This window comes from Phyllobates terribilis, unplaced genomic scaffold, assembly GCF_046119375.1.
Source record: "Phyllobates terribilis strain yellow unplaced genomic scaffold, ASM4611937v1 Scaffold_7__3_contigs__length_470593459, whole genome shotgun sequence".
NCBI classification, from domain to species: Eukaryota; Metazoa; Chordata; class Amphibia; order Anura; family Dendrobatidae; genus Phyllobates; species Phyllobates terribilis.
Window position 1 is genome coordinate 296,214,250 of NW_027362767.1, and position 16,044 is coordinate 296,230,293.

Below are 16,044 nucleotides of genomic sequence, written 5' to 3' on the forward strand. Positions count from 1 at the left end.
ACTCACGGACTTACGTAAAGGATATCATTATTTTCTTGAGGAGGTAGCCTGTGCCACTATTTTGTTAGTAAGATGGGTGTCTTTACATGGTATACTGTACTATATATAGATGAATAAATCTAGAATCGAGCATGTTTCTAATCTATATTAATCTGTTATTCACGTTCGACTCTTCCAGTTTAGTAATTTATCATATTTCTTTGTTCAACTTTTTTTTGTTTTGTTTTCTTGGCTGCGTACTGAGAGTTTAGAAAATGTATTTCTAAGCGGACAATGTCAGACTATCGAGAGGGAGAAAGCCTGCTGTTTCTTCTGCGTATTAGCCTCAACAAGCCGCTTTCTCCCTACTTTAAAAGCACTTGGCTAACAAACATAAAATAGAAGTGCAAAATCAACAAATTGTTAATCCTTTGCTGCCTAATGTGTTCTCTTCTCGTTCCGGAGCTTTCTTTCATGACTATAATTATTAGATTGGCAGGGTTGCCATCACCATGCTCTTTATTTTACATTAAGAAGCCTTTTTTTTAATGCTTAATTTTTTTTTCATTTTTTTTTTTTTTAGAATATATTTAAACATATGACAATGTGTTATTAATTTTTCAGGTTCCTTGCCCTCTAAAATCCCTTCTGCTTCTGTTCCATCTTAAGTAGCTGAAGTGGCCTCATCTGCTGGACCTTAGCAGGAGGGATTTATTCTGTTAGTTCCTCTTCTTATTTTTGTTTTCACTTTAAATGGATATTTTGTCCAGCAGCCTCTGTTTCCGGAGATCATACTGGTCCTTATATTTAAACATCAAGGTAAAATGTGTTGCTTTTTGGGGGTTCATGTTTTCGTTTTATTTCTACATATATTAAAGCTGACCTGATCTCTCATTGCTTGATGTGGGAAAGAACAACACTTTCCCTTGATAGACTTTTCCGTTACGGGGGATAATGTATGCATTATCAGGCATGCACAGAAAAACATACGGCTGGCACTACCACACTGTTTCATCAACCAGCATTCTAGTTACGGGACTTGGCGGGTTAAGAGTAAGCATCATTTTAATTTCATTTTTTTTTTCAGAAAGCAATATTACATGGTAAAATAAGAAACTTTATAATCTGTCTTATTAGAAGAATCCACTTCTTTCTCCATGTACAAATGGTCGGAAGACAATAGAACTCTGCGCCGAAAGGGGTCGTTTCGCCCTTCTGCGCCGAAACTGGTTGTCTTTTCAGATTAAAGCTGGCCTGGTGATCTCTTAATCGTTGTGGTTTCGCTTCTGAAACCCATAGTAGTCAAATGATCATGTTGGAAAGATACAGGTGGCCATACATCCGCGGTCAGGAAAAAAGGCCATCCGTGTAATACTTGGACAGGCAGATTCCGCTATAGTAAGACGCACTGTTCGTCAGCAAGCTTACTCTGTGGCTATTGAAGGGCGGTCTAGAGCAGTGGGTCCCTCTTCAACATATCTGTATACATTAATATTCCATCCTGAGAAGTTAATTTTTATTGATAAGACAGTTCTTTCGAAACCAATGGATGTTGCAGAGAGCTGTGTGATTTTTATTTTACAGACTGATGCAATGTGAAGATTCCCAGTCCTACACTTATTGAATTCCACCGCCATCTATTTTTATTAGCCCCGAAACTTGCTGATCTATGGCAGCAGCAGAACACAAATGTTTTGTTTCCTGTGACATTCTCCTTCCAGATATATTTCTAACTCCTCTGCTCATCCTGTATACACACACACCAAGGTATTTTGGTCTTTGATCAGTAGGGGTTTGATGTGTGACCCCCTCACCCTTCCCTCTTCTCTACTCTGTATCTTCTTTCTTTTCATGTGTTTTTTTCTGGACAACATGGAAGGTAGTAATGAGCATTTTTCCTTTCTCTTTGCTAAACAAGCAGCCGGGTTTTTGTCCAAGTTCATTAATGCAGTTTGGATTTTGAGTCCTTTCAAATAAGAATAAAATAATTGAATATATTGCCCTGCCAGGAAATTACGATTTCTTATCTACATCAATTTTTTTTTTTTTTAATCTTTAAAGAAAAGATTCTTTCAGCGCAAACTATTAAATATTCTAGTTTACATGAAATTGAAAGGCTAAAGCTCCATGCACACATTAGCGCTGTGAGTGCGAAGCCGGTGTGATAGCGCACAGAGAGCGCAGAGATGTAGGCAGTCCTTGTGCCTCTAAAAGACGTCGTATTACCGGGGTATTCTTTGCTAGAAGAAGCTAGACCTCTGTGGTATATAAATCCAAAAACGAAAGAGATGCCTGGACCAAAAGTACAGCAAAATACATAAAAACATATACATTTTATTGAATAAAAAACAAGCAAATACTATCATAGACAATCCAATATACAGGCAGAATGATGCATACAAAGATGAGTGAGCAATTTAGAGTAACCCAACGATATATAAATAATTTATTAAATAAATTTAAAGTGATATTGTGCTATATACAGTGGGGGAAATAATTATTTGATCCCTTGCTCTCTTTGTAAGTTTGCCCACTGACAAAGACATGAACAGTCTATAATTTTAAGGGTTTGTTAATTTTAACATTGAGAGAATATCCTCAAGAAAATCACATTGTATAAATTAGATAAATTTATTTCCATTTTGCAGTGAAAAATAAGTATTTGATCTCCTACAGACCAGTTAGACGCTCCTAATCAACTCGTTACCTGCATTAAAGACAGCTGTCTTACATAGTCACCTGTATGAAAGACTCCTGTCCACAGACTCAATTAATCAGTCAGATTCTAACCTCTACAACATGGGCAAGACCAAAGAGCTTTCTAAGGATGTCAGGGACAAGATTATAGACCTGCACAAAGCTGGAATGGGCTACAAAACCATAAGTAAGACGCTGGATGAGAAGGAGAAAACTGTTGGTGCAATAGTAAGAAAATGGAAGAAATACAAAATGACTGTCAATTGACATCGATCTGGGGCACCATGCAAAATCTCCCTTCATGGGGTATCCTTGATCATGAGGAAGGTGAGAGATCAGCCTAAAACTACATGGGGGGAACTTGTTAATAATCTCAAGGCAGCTGGGACCACAGTCACCAAGAAAACCATTGGTAACATATAACACCTTAAAAGTTTAAAATCCTACATTTCCCGCAAGGTCCCACTGCTCAAGAAGGCCCATGTGCAGGCCCGTCTGATGTTTGCCAATGAACACCTGAATGATTTTGTGAGTTATTGGGAGAAGGTGCTGTGATCAGATGAGACAAAAATTGAGCTCTTTGGCATTAACTCAACTCGCCGTGTTTGGAGGAAGAAGAAGGATGAGGACAACCCTAAGAACATTGTCCCATTGGACAAGCATGGTGGGGGAAACCTTATACTTTGGGGGTGCTTTTCTGCGAAGGGTACATGACGACTACACCGTACTGAAGGGAAGATGGATGGGGTCATGAATCGCAAGATTTTGGCCAACAACCTTCTTCCCTCAGTAAGGGCATTGAAGATGGGTCGTGGCTGGGTCTTCCATCAAGACAATGACCCAAAACATATAGCCAAGGCAACAAAGGAGTGGCTCAAAAAGAAGCACAGTAAGGTCATGGAGTGGCCTAGCCAGTCTTCAGACCTTAATCCCATAGAAAACTTATGGAGGGAGTTGAAGCTCCGAGTTCCCAAGCTACAGCACCAAAATCTGAATGATTTAGAGATGATCTGCAAATAGGAGTGGACCAAAATTCCTCCTGACATGTGCACAACCCTTATTATCAGCTACAAAAAACGTCTGACTGCTGTGCTTGCCAACAAGGGTTTTGCCATCAAGTATTAAGCGGTGTTTGCCAGAGGGATCAAATACATTTATTTGCATTTTGCATTGAGAAATAAGTATGTAATTTATACAATGTGATTTTCTTGATTTTATTTTGGAGGGGATATTCTATCTCTCAATGTTAAAATTAACCTACCCCTTAAAATTATAGACTGTTCATGTCTTTGTCAGTGGGCAAACTTACAGAAACAGCAAGGGATCAAATAATTATCAACCATGCATAATAAATATATATATCTTCAAAGTAGATATACATTCATCATAATAATAAACCAACATGATTGCAGGAAAAATAATGTGTAAAATCCCTCAGTTAGCAGCGTATAAACCGTTCACGACCACACAGTAATGGAGTCACTTGACCACTTACCAGCAAACTTGACTGTGTGGTCGTGAACGGTTTATACGCTGCTAACTGAGGGATTTTACACATTATTTTTCCTGCAATCATGTTGGTTTATTATGATGAGTGTATATCTACTTTGAAGATAGATAGATATATATATATATATATATATATATAATATAATATAATATAATATAATATAATTTTATGCATGGTTGATATACTCCCTATGTAACCCAAGATCTATATAGCACGATATCACTTTAAATTTATTTAATAAATTATATATATATCGTTGGGTTACTCTAAATTGCTCACTCATCTTTGTATGCATCATTCTGCCTGTATATTGGATTGTCTGATAGTATTTGTTTATTTTTTATTCAATAAAATGTATATGTATTTTGCTGTACTTTTGGTCCAGACATCTTATTCCTTTTTGGATTTATCTACAATTGATAATGCCGATTAGGACACCTTATATATACCAGGGATTTTTTGCAGTTTTTTGTATCTATTAACTCTGTGGTATCTGATCTTCCGAAGTTTGCCATAAATGGACCCTAAAGACTTCTGCGGCTGCTGTATTACAACTCTCAACCAAGTAGATTTACAACGCTCAACCAAGTAGATTTACAACGCTCAACCAAGTAGATTTACCCTAAGTAAAAGAATCATAGTAAAACTATGACCGCTGATCTAATAATATAATTTAATTATTTAAAAGCCGATTTTATATTTTTGGTGGAAATCTATATTAAGGATGGTTTGTCAGTTTAAATTTTGATCCTCTGTACATTTATTTCCCTATAAGTGGGGTAATCTGGTAGGAAAGCTATCCACTGACGCGGATCTCCTTTTCTGATTCTAGATGGTGCATCCAGAGCTGGGGCCGCCCTCTTCAATGAATTAAGGAATGCAGTGTTTGGGAAAGTGGCCCAAAGCTCCATCAGGAGAATAGCAAAGAATGTTTTCTTACATCTGCACAACCTGGACCTGGGCTTCCACCTGAGCAGGCAAACCGGAGCATTGTCAAAGGCCATCGATCGCGGTACAAGAGGAATTAGCTTTGTGCTCAGTGCTCTGGTGTTTAATCTGGGACCCACAATGTTCGAAGTTCTCCTCGTCAGCAGTATCTTGGTAAGTGCTGGAAATGGAAAGGCTTTTTTTCCTGAGACTTTTATGTATTCTATGATATTCGGAGCCAAAATTGGGCGCTTGTTGATCGCTGGGACCTTCACTATTTCCAAAAATGAGGCTTGGATTCTGCATGTAAGTACAGTGCTCTGCTGTCTCCAACAGGCAATCAATGGAGCAGTAGTGTACGAGCCAGAACATCGCTCCATTCAATCATGATACGTCAGAGCCCCAATGTTGAGAGTGATGAGGGTCTTAGTGGTGGAACCCCCAGCAATCCTATGGCTAGGTGATCACTTGCATTTATTATACAACCTGTTTAAAAACATTGGTGCATGGCAGCATAGTCTTTTCCCCATGAAAGAGCAATGTTCCTTGCATTGAAGGTCAGTGGGAATGCTGCTGTGCCAGTAAAATTCCTTCATTTTCAGGATTGCCAAGGAGAATTAAAGAAGCAAGTAATTTTAAGAAAATCATAGTGTTATTTACCTGTATGGCTGGAAAGGAAAGCAAGGGATGTGGTTCTCTATAAGAAAGAAACAGAATGTTTTAGGTATTGGAAATTCACTAATATTCTGGCGTAAAAGCCCTCGATTAAATTGTTTGTTTTTCCAATTATTGGGGGTCTGATGCTTTGTCAGAGAACTTTTTGCTGCAGCTTTGTGGTGGGAGTAATTATTTCAATATTCAATAATGCTTTAAGTTGTATGCATTAAATGAAAACCTGGTAGTCGATTCATACTGCCCAAACTACGGACAGCATGCATCGGAGCCTGGCTGCATGATTGTAGCCAGGCATGTTTTTTCCTGAAATGCCCAAGAGAGGCTTTGTCAATTACCTAGAGTGGTGTAGGGGAAAGCCCACCGGGGGCGACACTGGACTAGTCTCGTCTCTCCCTATAGTCCCAAGCCGTCTCTTCAAACTGTTTTCTCTCAAGACGCCAGATCGTTTCCGAGAACAACATTTCTGGCTGTAGTCATGCAGCCTGGCTCTGATTCATGCAACCCGTGATTTGGGCAGCATGGATCAGGGGACAAGCTCCCTTTTTATGGACACTTTGTACATAACAGACAGCTGTGAGTTGTTTTTCATTCCTTTAGCTGTCAAGATAAGTAATTCAGGATATAGTCAGTTTGGGACATCTCCTGTAATAGTGGATACTATATGTCTAGTAAGGTCATTACAGGTGAGTCAGTCATCACAAAATGACTATTCAAGCCAAGGACTCGGTATCCTTAGCTCAGACAAGCAGTTCAGTGCACTTTCCCACCCACTTGTTTTCCATGTATCTCCACCCTCCTCTAGCTCTTGTACAGCCAGAACTGTCAAGACCCAGGATGGTGGAAATAGATGCAAAACTAGTAGGTTGGAAAGGGCACTGACCTGCTCGGCCTCGCCAAGGGTGCAGTGACCTGCTCGGCCGTGCCAAGGGTGCTCTGCGCACCTGTACATGGTTGAACAGTCACTATGTGCTAATAAGCTTCCTTTTAAAATCTTTGCGCGTTAGTTATAAAAAGTATCCAATTGAAACTATTTTTCTTCTCACATGATCATGATGCCAGATTAAAAAAGCATGGATCACATGACTTTTTTTTTTTTCTTTTTAGTATTACAAATGTGGAGCTCAGTTTGCGTTTGTTACATTGGGGACCCTGGGAGCCTATACAGCGTTTACCATTGGAATCACACAGTGGAGGTAATAACTATCGACACTTCCAAGTCCATAGAGACAGTGCTTGCAGTAATATGTATCTAGTCTCACACCTCATGCCCCCTGTTTACGCCCAACTTGCATTATACGAATAACGGGATACATATGACAAGAGTACACGTATGGGTATTGTTAGAAGGAAAAAATATATATTATTTTTTTTCTAGTTAATATTTATGCTATACAGATTATGAATAACCCAAAACGAGGACCAACAGTAGCTATGTGGACAATCGAAACATGAATAACATAATAGAAAAAAGGGGGAAAGGTTCGACAAAGACTCCAAAAGTATAGTTGATACAAATATTTATTTTATTGAATACATAACCAGGTGTGGATAAGGGAATACAACAACAAGGAGATAATTAAAACCATACAAGAAGAAGGCGCCAAGACAAGAACTCAAAATAGAACACATATAGATGAACCATAATTTAGACAGCACAGGGCAATACACAGGATCAAAACATTATTGTATCAGAAATTATCTAATTATGCATATGGTACATAAGGTACATCTATATATCTGGTCAATTAAAGTGCCAGTATTAATAACTGAAATATTAAATACTAATACAATTATTACAACAAAGTATTAAGGTAAAGTGGTCATTTGTACGCAAACTGATCCCTCATTGATAGATTATATTGCCAATAAGAAATATAATGCACCAAAACATCCGCTGACGTGCATCTGTGCTGGCACTAGATGCAAGTAAGAATAGATTGAAAGCATATGTGCTAAAAAGAAAAGTAGCGGGAGTACTTTTTACTTACTGCAGAATGAATATTGGTCCTGAATGGCGCCCACCCCGACGCGCTTTTTGTCTTCGTAAGCAATGATGATGTCCCAACTATGTGCATATGACCGTAGCAACCAATCACTGGCGTCAATGGCTACATGTCAACCATGCAGCCTTGACCGCTTAGTTCAGTGAATGTGGAGTGGGGAGTAAAACTTTTATTGTGAACAGTTAAGCAAGTTGAAGATGAAATGATCTCTAAAAGGCATAAAGTTAAAGATGACACATTTCCCTTGTATTTTAGACAAAAAAAGTGTTTTTGTTTTGTTTTTGTTTTTTCATTTTAAAGATTACAAAAAGGAAAATGGGCAGATGCAAATATTTGGGCACCCTTGGAGATTTGTGTGCTCAAATAACTTTGACCAAGGTTTCAGACCTTAATTAGCCTGTTAGAGTTATTGTTGTTGTTCACGATCATTGATAGGAGAGGCCAGATGATGCAAATTTCCCTACTTTATAAAAACCCAGCCTCCTCTAACCTTGTACCAAAAAACAGCTGCCATGGGTTCTTCTAAGCAGCTGCCTAGCACTCTGAAAATAGTGGAGGCCATCAAAGCAGGAGGCTATAAGAAGACAGCAAAGCATTTTCAAGTTCCCCTTTCCTCAGTTCAAAATGTAATTAAGAAATGGCTGTTAACAGGAACAGTGGAGGTCAAGATGAGGTCTGGAAGACCAAGCAAAATTTCAGTGAGAGCTGCTTGTAGGATTGCTAGAGAGGCAAATCAGAACCCCTGCGTGACTGCAAAAGACCTTCAGAAAGATTTAGCAGACTCTGGAGGTGTTCTACTGTTCAGACACCTGCGCCTTCATGGAAGAGTCATCAGAAGAAAACCTCTCCTGTGTCCTCCCCATAAAATTCTGCATCAGAAGTATGCAAAAGAACATCTAAACAAGCCTGATGCATTTTGGAAACAAGTCCTGTGGACTGATGAGGTAAAAATAGAACTCTTTGGCCACAATGATCAAAGGTTTGTGTGGAGAAAAAAGGGCACAGAATTTCAGGAAAAGAACATCTCACCAACCATTAAGCATGGGGGTGGATCAATCATGCTTTGGGGTTGTGTTGCAGCCAATGGCACGGGGAACATTTCATGGGTAGAGGGAAGAATTGATTCAATGAAATTTCAATCTAAGAGGTAACATTTCTCCTTAAGCAAGTCACGGTGAGGAGACTTTTAAAGCCACAATGCTCCTCTGGGAAATATGCAAATTGTCTCTTCAGAGAGGAAGAGGACCAGAACTCTAGTGCCACCTACAGGAAGTAGCAATCCTAAAAGTCAATAGTGACCCTTTAACGAGCCTTATCACGAGTTTCTGGCTTATATCCTAAGTCAATTTGCAGACACTGTGTTTCAGGGTACTGCCCCTCATCTGTGCAAAGTGTGATGAGGGACAGTACCCCGAAACAGTGTCTGCAAATTGAGTTTCTGGTTCTGGCTTATATCCTGTCTGTCATGTGATAAGGCTTGTTAAAGGGTCACTATTGACTTTTAGGATTGCTACTTCCTGTAGGTGGCACTAGAGTTCTGGTCCTCTTCCTCTCTGAAGAGACCATTTGCAATGAAATTCAACAAATTCTTGATACAAACATAACACCATCTGTAAAAACGCTAACGTTAAATAGAGTATGACTTCTACAAATGGATAATTATCCTAAACACACAGCAAAATCCACAATAGAATACCTCAAAAGGCACAAGCTGAAGGTTTTACAATGGCCCTCACAGTCCCCTGATCTGAACATCATTGAGAATCTGTGGCTAGACCTCAAAATAGCAGTGCATGCAAGATGCCCCAGGAATCTCACAGAACTGGAAGAATTTTCCAAGGAAGAAAGGATGAAAATCACTCAAAAATAAGAATTGAAACAGATAAAACTGACCGGCACTTCCACAACAAGAACTAGGTGTGTGTACAGGTGCTTACTAGGAGCAGCTACCTCCATATATAACTAACAAACAAAGTAGCACTCTGCAACACTAAGTATGCGAACATGAAATATATGAAATTTGAATTGCATTACTGCTCTAGAAAATAGAAATAAATGAGAAATCTTAACGCATAAATTGGCCAATTCATGTGTACCTGGTTAGCCACATTGAGGCGTTTTTCGTCATACCAGGAACCTACCAATGTGAACTTCTCTCTAAGAGACATAAGCCTGCTTGTGTATGGGAAAGAAAGTTGCTTCTGCCATTAAAACCGCCTGTGGCCTAGAGGCGGAGTGCTCAGTCAAAGTTTATACATAGAAACTGAAACAGTTCACATTGGTAGGTTCCTGGTATGATGAACCTGGTAGCCACGTGTATCTGGTAGCCACGTTAAGGTGTTTCTCATCATATCAGGAACCTACCAATGTGAACTGTTTCTATGTATAAGCTTTGACGGAGCACTGAGCCTCTAGGCCACAAGCGGTTTTAATTGCAGCAGCTACTTGCTTTCCCATACACAAGCAGGCTTATGTCTCTTAGAGAGAAGTTCACATTGGTAGGTTCCTGGTATGATGAGAAACGCCTTAACGTGGCTACCAGGTGCACATGAATTGGCCAATTTATGCGCTAAGATTTCTCATTTATTTCTATTTTCTAGAGCAGTAATGCTATTCAAATTTCATATATTTCATGTTCGCATACTTAGCGTTACAGAGTGCTACTTTGTTTGTTAGTCAAAAAAGAATATAGACTCTTGGCTGGCTACAAAAAGCATTTACAAACTGTGATACTTGCAAAACGGGGGGTGCTACTAGGTACCCAAACTTTTGCATTGGCCCATTTTCCTTTTTGTAATTATAAAATGTGTGTGTGTATATATGTATATATCTATATAGATATATATATCTAATATGTAGATAATATGTATACATACATACACTACCGTTCAAAAGTTTGGGGTCACCCAGACAATTTTGTGTTTTCCATGAAAACTCATACTTTTTATTTATCAAATGAGTTGCAAAATGATTAGGAAATATAGTCCAGACATTGACAAGGTTAGAAATAATGATTTTTATTAGAAAGAATAATTTTCTCCTTCAAACTTTGCTTTCATCAAAGAATGCTCCCTTTGCAGCAATTACAGCATTGCTGACCTTTGTCATTTTAGCTGTTAATTTGCTGAGGTCATCTTGAGAAATTTCCCCCCGTGCTTCCTGAAGCCTCTCCCACAAGTTGGATTGGCTTGATGGGCACTTTTTGCGTACAATATGGTCAAGCTCCTCCCACAACAGCTCAATGGGGTTGAGATCTGGTGACTGCACAGGCTACTCCATTACAGATAGAATACCAGCGGCCTGCTTCTTCCCTAAATAGTTCATGCATAATTTGGAGGTGTGCTTCGGGTCATTGTCCTGTTGTAGGATGAATTTGGCTCCAATCAAGCGCTGTTCAGAGGGTATGGCATGGCTTTGCAAAATGGAGTGATAGCCAGCCTTCCTTATTCAAAATCCCATTTACCTTGTACAAATCTCCCACTTTACCAGCACCAAAGCAACCCCAGACCATCACATTACCTCCACCATGCTTGACAGATGGCGTCAGGCACTCTTCCAGCATCTTTTCAGTTGTTCTGGGTCTCACAAATGTTCTTCTGCGTGATCCAAACACCTCAAACTTTGAATCGTCTGTCCATAAAACTTTTTTCCAATCTTCCTCTGTCCAATGTCTGTGTTCTTTTGCCCATATTAATCTTTTCCTTTTATTAGCCAGTCTCAGATCTGGCTTTTTATTTGCCACTTCACCCTGAAGGCCAGCATCCTAGAGTCGCCTCTTCACTGTAGACGTTGACACTGGCGTTTTGCGTATACTATTTAATGAAGCTGCCAGTTGAGGAGCTGTGAGGCGTCGATTTCTCAAACTAGAGACTCTAATGTACTTGTCTTGTTGCTCAGTTGTGCTTAGAGTCTTTCTACTCTGGTTAGAGCCTGTTTGTGCTCTCCTCTGAAGGGAGTAGTACACACCGTTGTAGGAAATCTTCAGTTTTTTGGCAATTTCTCACATGGAATAGCCTTCATTTCGTTTTCAATATTTTTTTATTAAATTTAGATTTAACAAAGGGAAGGGAATGATAAAGACTGGGGAGGGGAGGGGAGGTGAGAAATTTATTTTATTTTCCATGGGACAAGGAAAAAGGAGGGGGGAGGGGAGGGAAAAAGGGAGAACTTAATTTGTTACAAAGTAGATAGTAACAAGAGCAGTATTGCAGTGAACAAATTAGAGATCTTAAAAGAAAAAAAAAAGTTTGAGAATTATCAATAGGTTTATACTATATATAATCAATATTTAAATTACCCACGAGAGTACCAATTGAAAAAAGAGAAGTATTCAAATAACCATGTCAAAGAGAAGGGAATTTTGGGGTCCAGCAGTTCCATTTTTTCTGATATTTAGGAAGATAGTTATTGATTAGGGCATATCTAGATTCTAATGAGCTATGGAGAGAGATTTTTTCAATGATGTCACAAAGTTTAGGAGGTTGAGAATCCATCCAAAGGGCGGCAATAGAATTCTTGGTTACGAGAAAGATGTGTATCAGAAGTTGTCTTTGAAAAGGTTCAACATTTTCTAAATCTAGAGATAGGAGGGCCATTTGAGGAGTAATTGGGAAATTATTATTTAAGAAATTTGTTATCAAAGAAAAAACCTGGCTCCAAAGCGATTTCATTTTGAGGAAGCTCCAAAAAATGTGAAAAACTGTGCCTGGTTGGCCGCAGTTTCTCCAACAAAGAGAGGAACCATCATTAGAAAAATGAGCGAGTCTAACAGGGGTGAGGTACCATCTGGATAAAATTTTGAAGAAAGACTCATGAAGGAGCATAGAGCTATTTGAAGAATAGGAGTAATCTATTGCATTCTCCCATTGTTCAGGGGTGAATATTTTGTTTAGATCTGTTTCCCACTTGTGCATGTAGGAAAGTTTGAAAAAAGAAGGGTCGTCATTAATAGTATTGTAAAGATATTTAGTGCTCCAGAAGACCTTGTGATCCCCATCATTAATTAGGTTACATGTAACCTCAGATAGAGGAGCTTTGTTGGATAAGATAGTGTTTATATTATCCTTCAGAGATGTATAATATAAAAAATCAGTCATAGAAAGATTGTTTCTTTTTTAAATCTTTGAAGGGAGTAAAACTGGAGCCATGATAAATATCTTTTATTTTTTGTAGGACAAGTGAATTCACCAAAGGGAGTGAATGTTGATCAAGAATTACATTGACAGACAGGAAGGAGTGGTTTTTGATTTGGACTGATTTTTTTTTTTTTTTTTTTTTTTTTTTTTTTTCTAGGTTTGGCCAATGTTTTCCAAACGAAGATGGTAGCTTGTAGAATGGGATGGGTTGGTTCGTGAGACTTTGGATTAAGCAAATGTTTAAATAGAAGGTTTCTCAAGGGTTGGTAATTGTTATGAGCTAATTCTAGGTCTAGCCAAGCAGGAGTGAATTTAAGGTTAAACCACCCGTTACTTTGTTTCACTAAATTAGCGAGGTAGTATGCGTGAAGGTTTGGTAGACTCAATCCACCATGAAGTTTGTTTTTATACAGAACCTTAGAAGCTACTCTAATCTTTTTATGATTCCAAATAAAGTTGTTTAGTAATTTCTGAGGCTTGGAGAGATAGAACATAGGAATGATAATGGGGAGAGTCCTAAAGATATAGAAGATTTTAGGGAGTATATAGGTTTGGACTACCAATTACCCTACCTACCCAAGATAATTCGGAGGTGTTAAAAGAGATTAGGTCATTAGAAATAGTTTTAGAAATATTATCCATGTTTGTAGGAATAAGGGATTTCAAATTTTTAGTTAGGAAGATTCCCAGATACGGTATTTCCTTATTTTCCCAGTTGAAAGAGGATAAATTCCTGATGTCGTCGATGGTAGAGCTTTTTAGATTAAAGTGAAGAATTTGAGATTTGTCAGAATTGATTTTAAAGTGTGCGACTTCAGAAAAGGTTTTTAGAGTAATTAAAAGTTCTTTTATAGAGGCAACAGGGTCAGTTAAGGAGAGAATCAAATCATCTGCACAAAGTCCGATTTTATAGCCTTCATTTCTAAGAACAAGAATAGACTGTCGAGTTTCACATGAAAGTTCTCTTTTTCTGGCCATTTTGAGAGTTTCATAGAACAAACAAATGTAATGCTCCAGATTCTCAACTAGCTCAAAGCCAGGTCAATTTTATAGCTTCTCAAATCAGCCAAACCATTTTCAGCTGGGCTAACATACTTGGGCAAGGGTTTTCTAGGGTCTTCTAAACATCCATTAGCCTTCTTACACAGTTAGCAAACACAACGTACCATTAAAACACTGGAGTTGTGGTTGTTGGAAATGGGCCTCTATACACCTATGTAGATATTGCAATAAAAACAAGACGTTTGCAGCTAGAATAGTCATTTACCACATTAACAATGTATAGAGTATTTCTGATTCATTTAATGTTAGCTTCATTGAAAAAAAAAGTGCTTTTCTTTAAAAAATAATGAAATTTCTAAATGACCCCCAAAAAAAATTATATATATATATATATATATATACAGTACAGATCAAAAGTTTGGACACACCTTCTCATTTAAAGATTTTTCTGTATTTTCATGACTATGAAAATTGTACATTCACACTGAAGGCATCAAAACTATGAATTAACACATGTGGAATTATATACTTAACAAAAAAGTGTGAAACAACTGAAAATATGTCTTATATTCTAGGTTCTTCAAAGTAGCCACCTTTTGCTTTGATGACTGCTTTGCACACTCTTGGCATTCTCTTGATGAGCTTCAAGAGGTAGTCACCGGAAATGGTCTTCCAACAATCTTGAAGGAGTTCCCAGAGATGCTTAGCACTTGTTGGCCCTTTTGCCTTCACTCTGCGGTCCAGCTCACCCCAAACCATCTCGATTGGGTTCAGGTCTGGTGACTGTGGAGGCCAGGTCATCTGGCGTAGCACCCCATCACTCTCCTTCTTGGTCAAATAGCCCTTACACAGCCTGGAGGTGTGTTTGGGGTCATTGTCCTGTTGAAAAATAAATGATGATCCAACTAAACGCAAACCGGATGGAATAGCATGCCGCTGCAAGATGCTGTGGTAGCCATGCTGGTTCAGTATGCCTTCAATTTTGAATAAATCCCCAACAGTGTCACCAGCAAAGCACCCCCACACCATCACACCTCCTCCTCCTTGCTTAACAGTTGTTGAAGAGATGTGTCTGCTGCTAGAACTCTGTGTGGCATTGACCTGGTCTCTAATCTGAGCTGCTTTTAACCTGCGATTTCTGAGGCTGGTGACTCGGATAAACTTATCCTCAGAAGCAGAGGTGACTCTTCGTCTTCCTTTCCTGGGGCGGTCCTCATGTGAGCCAGTTTCTTTGTAGCGCTTGATGGTTTTTGCAACTGCACTTAGGGACACTTTCAAAGTTTTCCCAATTTTTCGCACTGACTGACCTTTGTTTCTTAAAGTAATGATGGCCACTCATTTTTCTTTACTTAGCTGCTTTTTTCTTGCCATAATACAAATTCTAACAGTCTATTCAGTAGGACTATCAGCTGTGTATCCACCAGACTTCTGCACAACACAACTGATGGTCCCAACCCCATTTATAAGGCAAGAAATCCCACTTATTAAACCTGACAGGGCACACCTGTGAAGTGAAAACCATTTCCGGTGACTACCTCTTGAAGCTCATCAAGAGAATGCCAAGAGTGTGCAAAGCAGTCATCAAAGCAAAAGGTGGCTACTTTCAAGAACCCAGAATATAATACATATTTTCAGTTGTTTCACACTTTTTTGGTAAGTATATAATTCCACATGTGTTAATTCATAGTTTTGATGCCTTCATAGTGAATGTACAATTTTCATAGTCATGAAAATACAGAAAAATCTTTAAATGAGAAGGTGTGTCCAAACTTTTGGTCTGTACTGTATATACATAGTCACATAGTTTTTAAAGTTGAAGGAAGACTAAGTCCATCTAGTTCAACCCATAGCCTAACTTGTTGATCCAGAGGAAGGCAAAAAAAAACCATGTGGCAAACACTAAGCTCCACATTGGGGAAAAAAATTCCTTCCCGACTCCATACGACAATCAGACTAGTTCCCTGGATCAACGCCCTATCAAGGAATCTAGTATAAATAACCTGTAATATTATACTTTTCAAGAAAGGCATCCATGCCCTTCTTAAATTTTAACAGTGAATCACTCATTACAACATCATGCGGCGGAGAGTTCCATAGTCTCACTGCTCTTACAGTA

General features: G+C 38.7%; 1 protein-coding gene across 1 annotated transcript in view; it reads left to right on the forward strand.

The window, feature by feature from the left end:
• Nucleotides 1-16,044, forward strand: part of ABCB7 (ATP binding cassette subfamily B member 7) — a 127,023-nt gene that overhangs the window by 81,153 nt on the left and 29,826 nt on the right. Inside the window, exons 6-7 of the mRNA XM_073641019.1 lie at nt 5,019-5,287; nt 6,893-6,981. Coding sequence (XP_073497120.1) covers nt 5,019-5,287; nt 6,893-6,981 — 358 coding nt within the window. The remainder of the gene's footprint in view (nt 1-5,018; nt 5,288-6,892; nt 6,982-16,044) is intronic.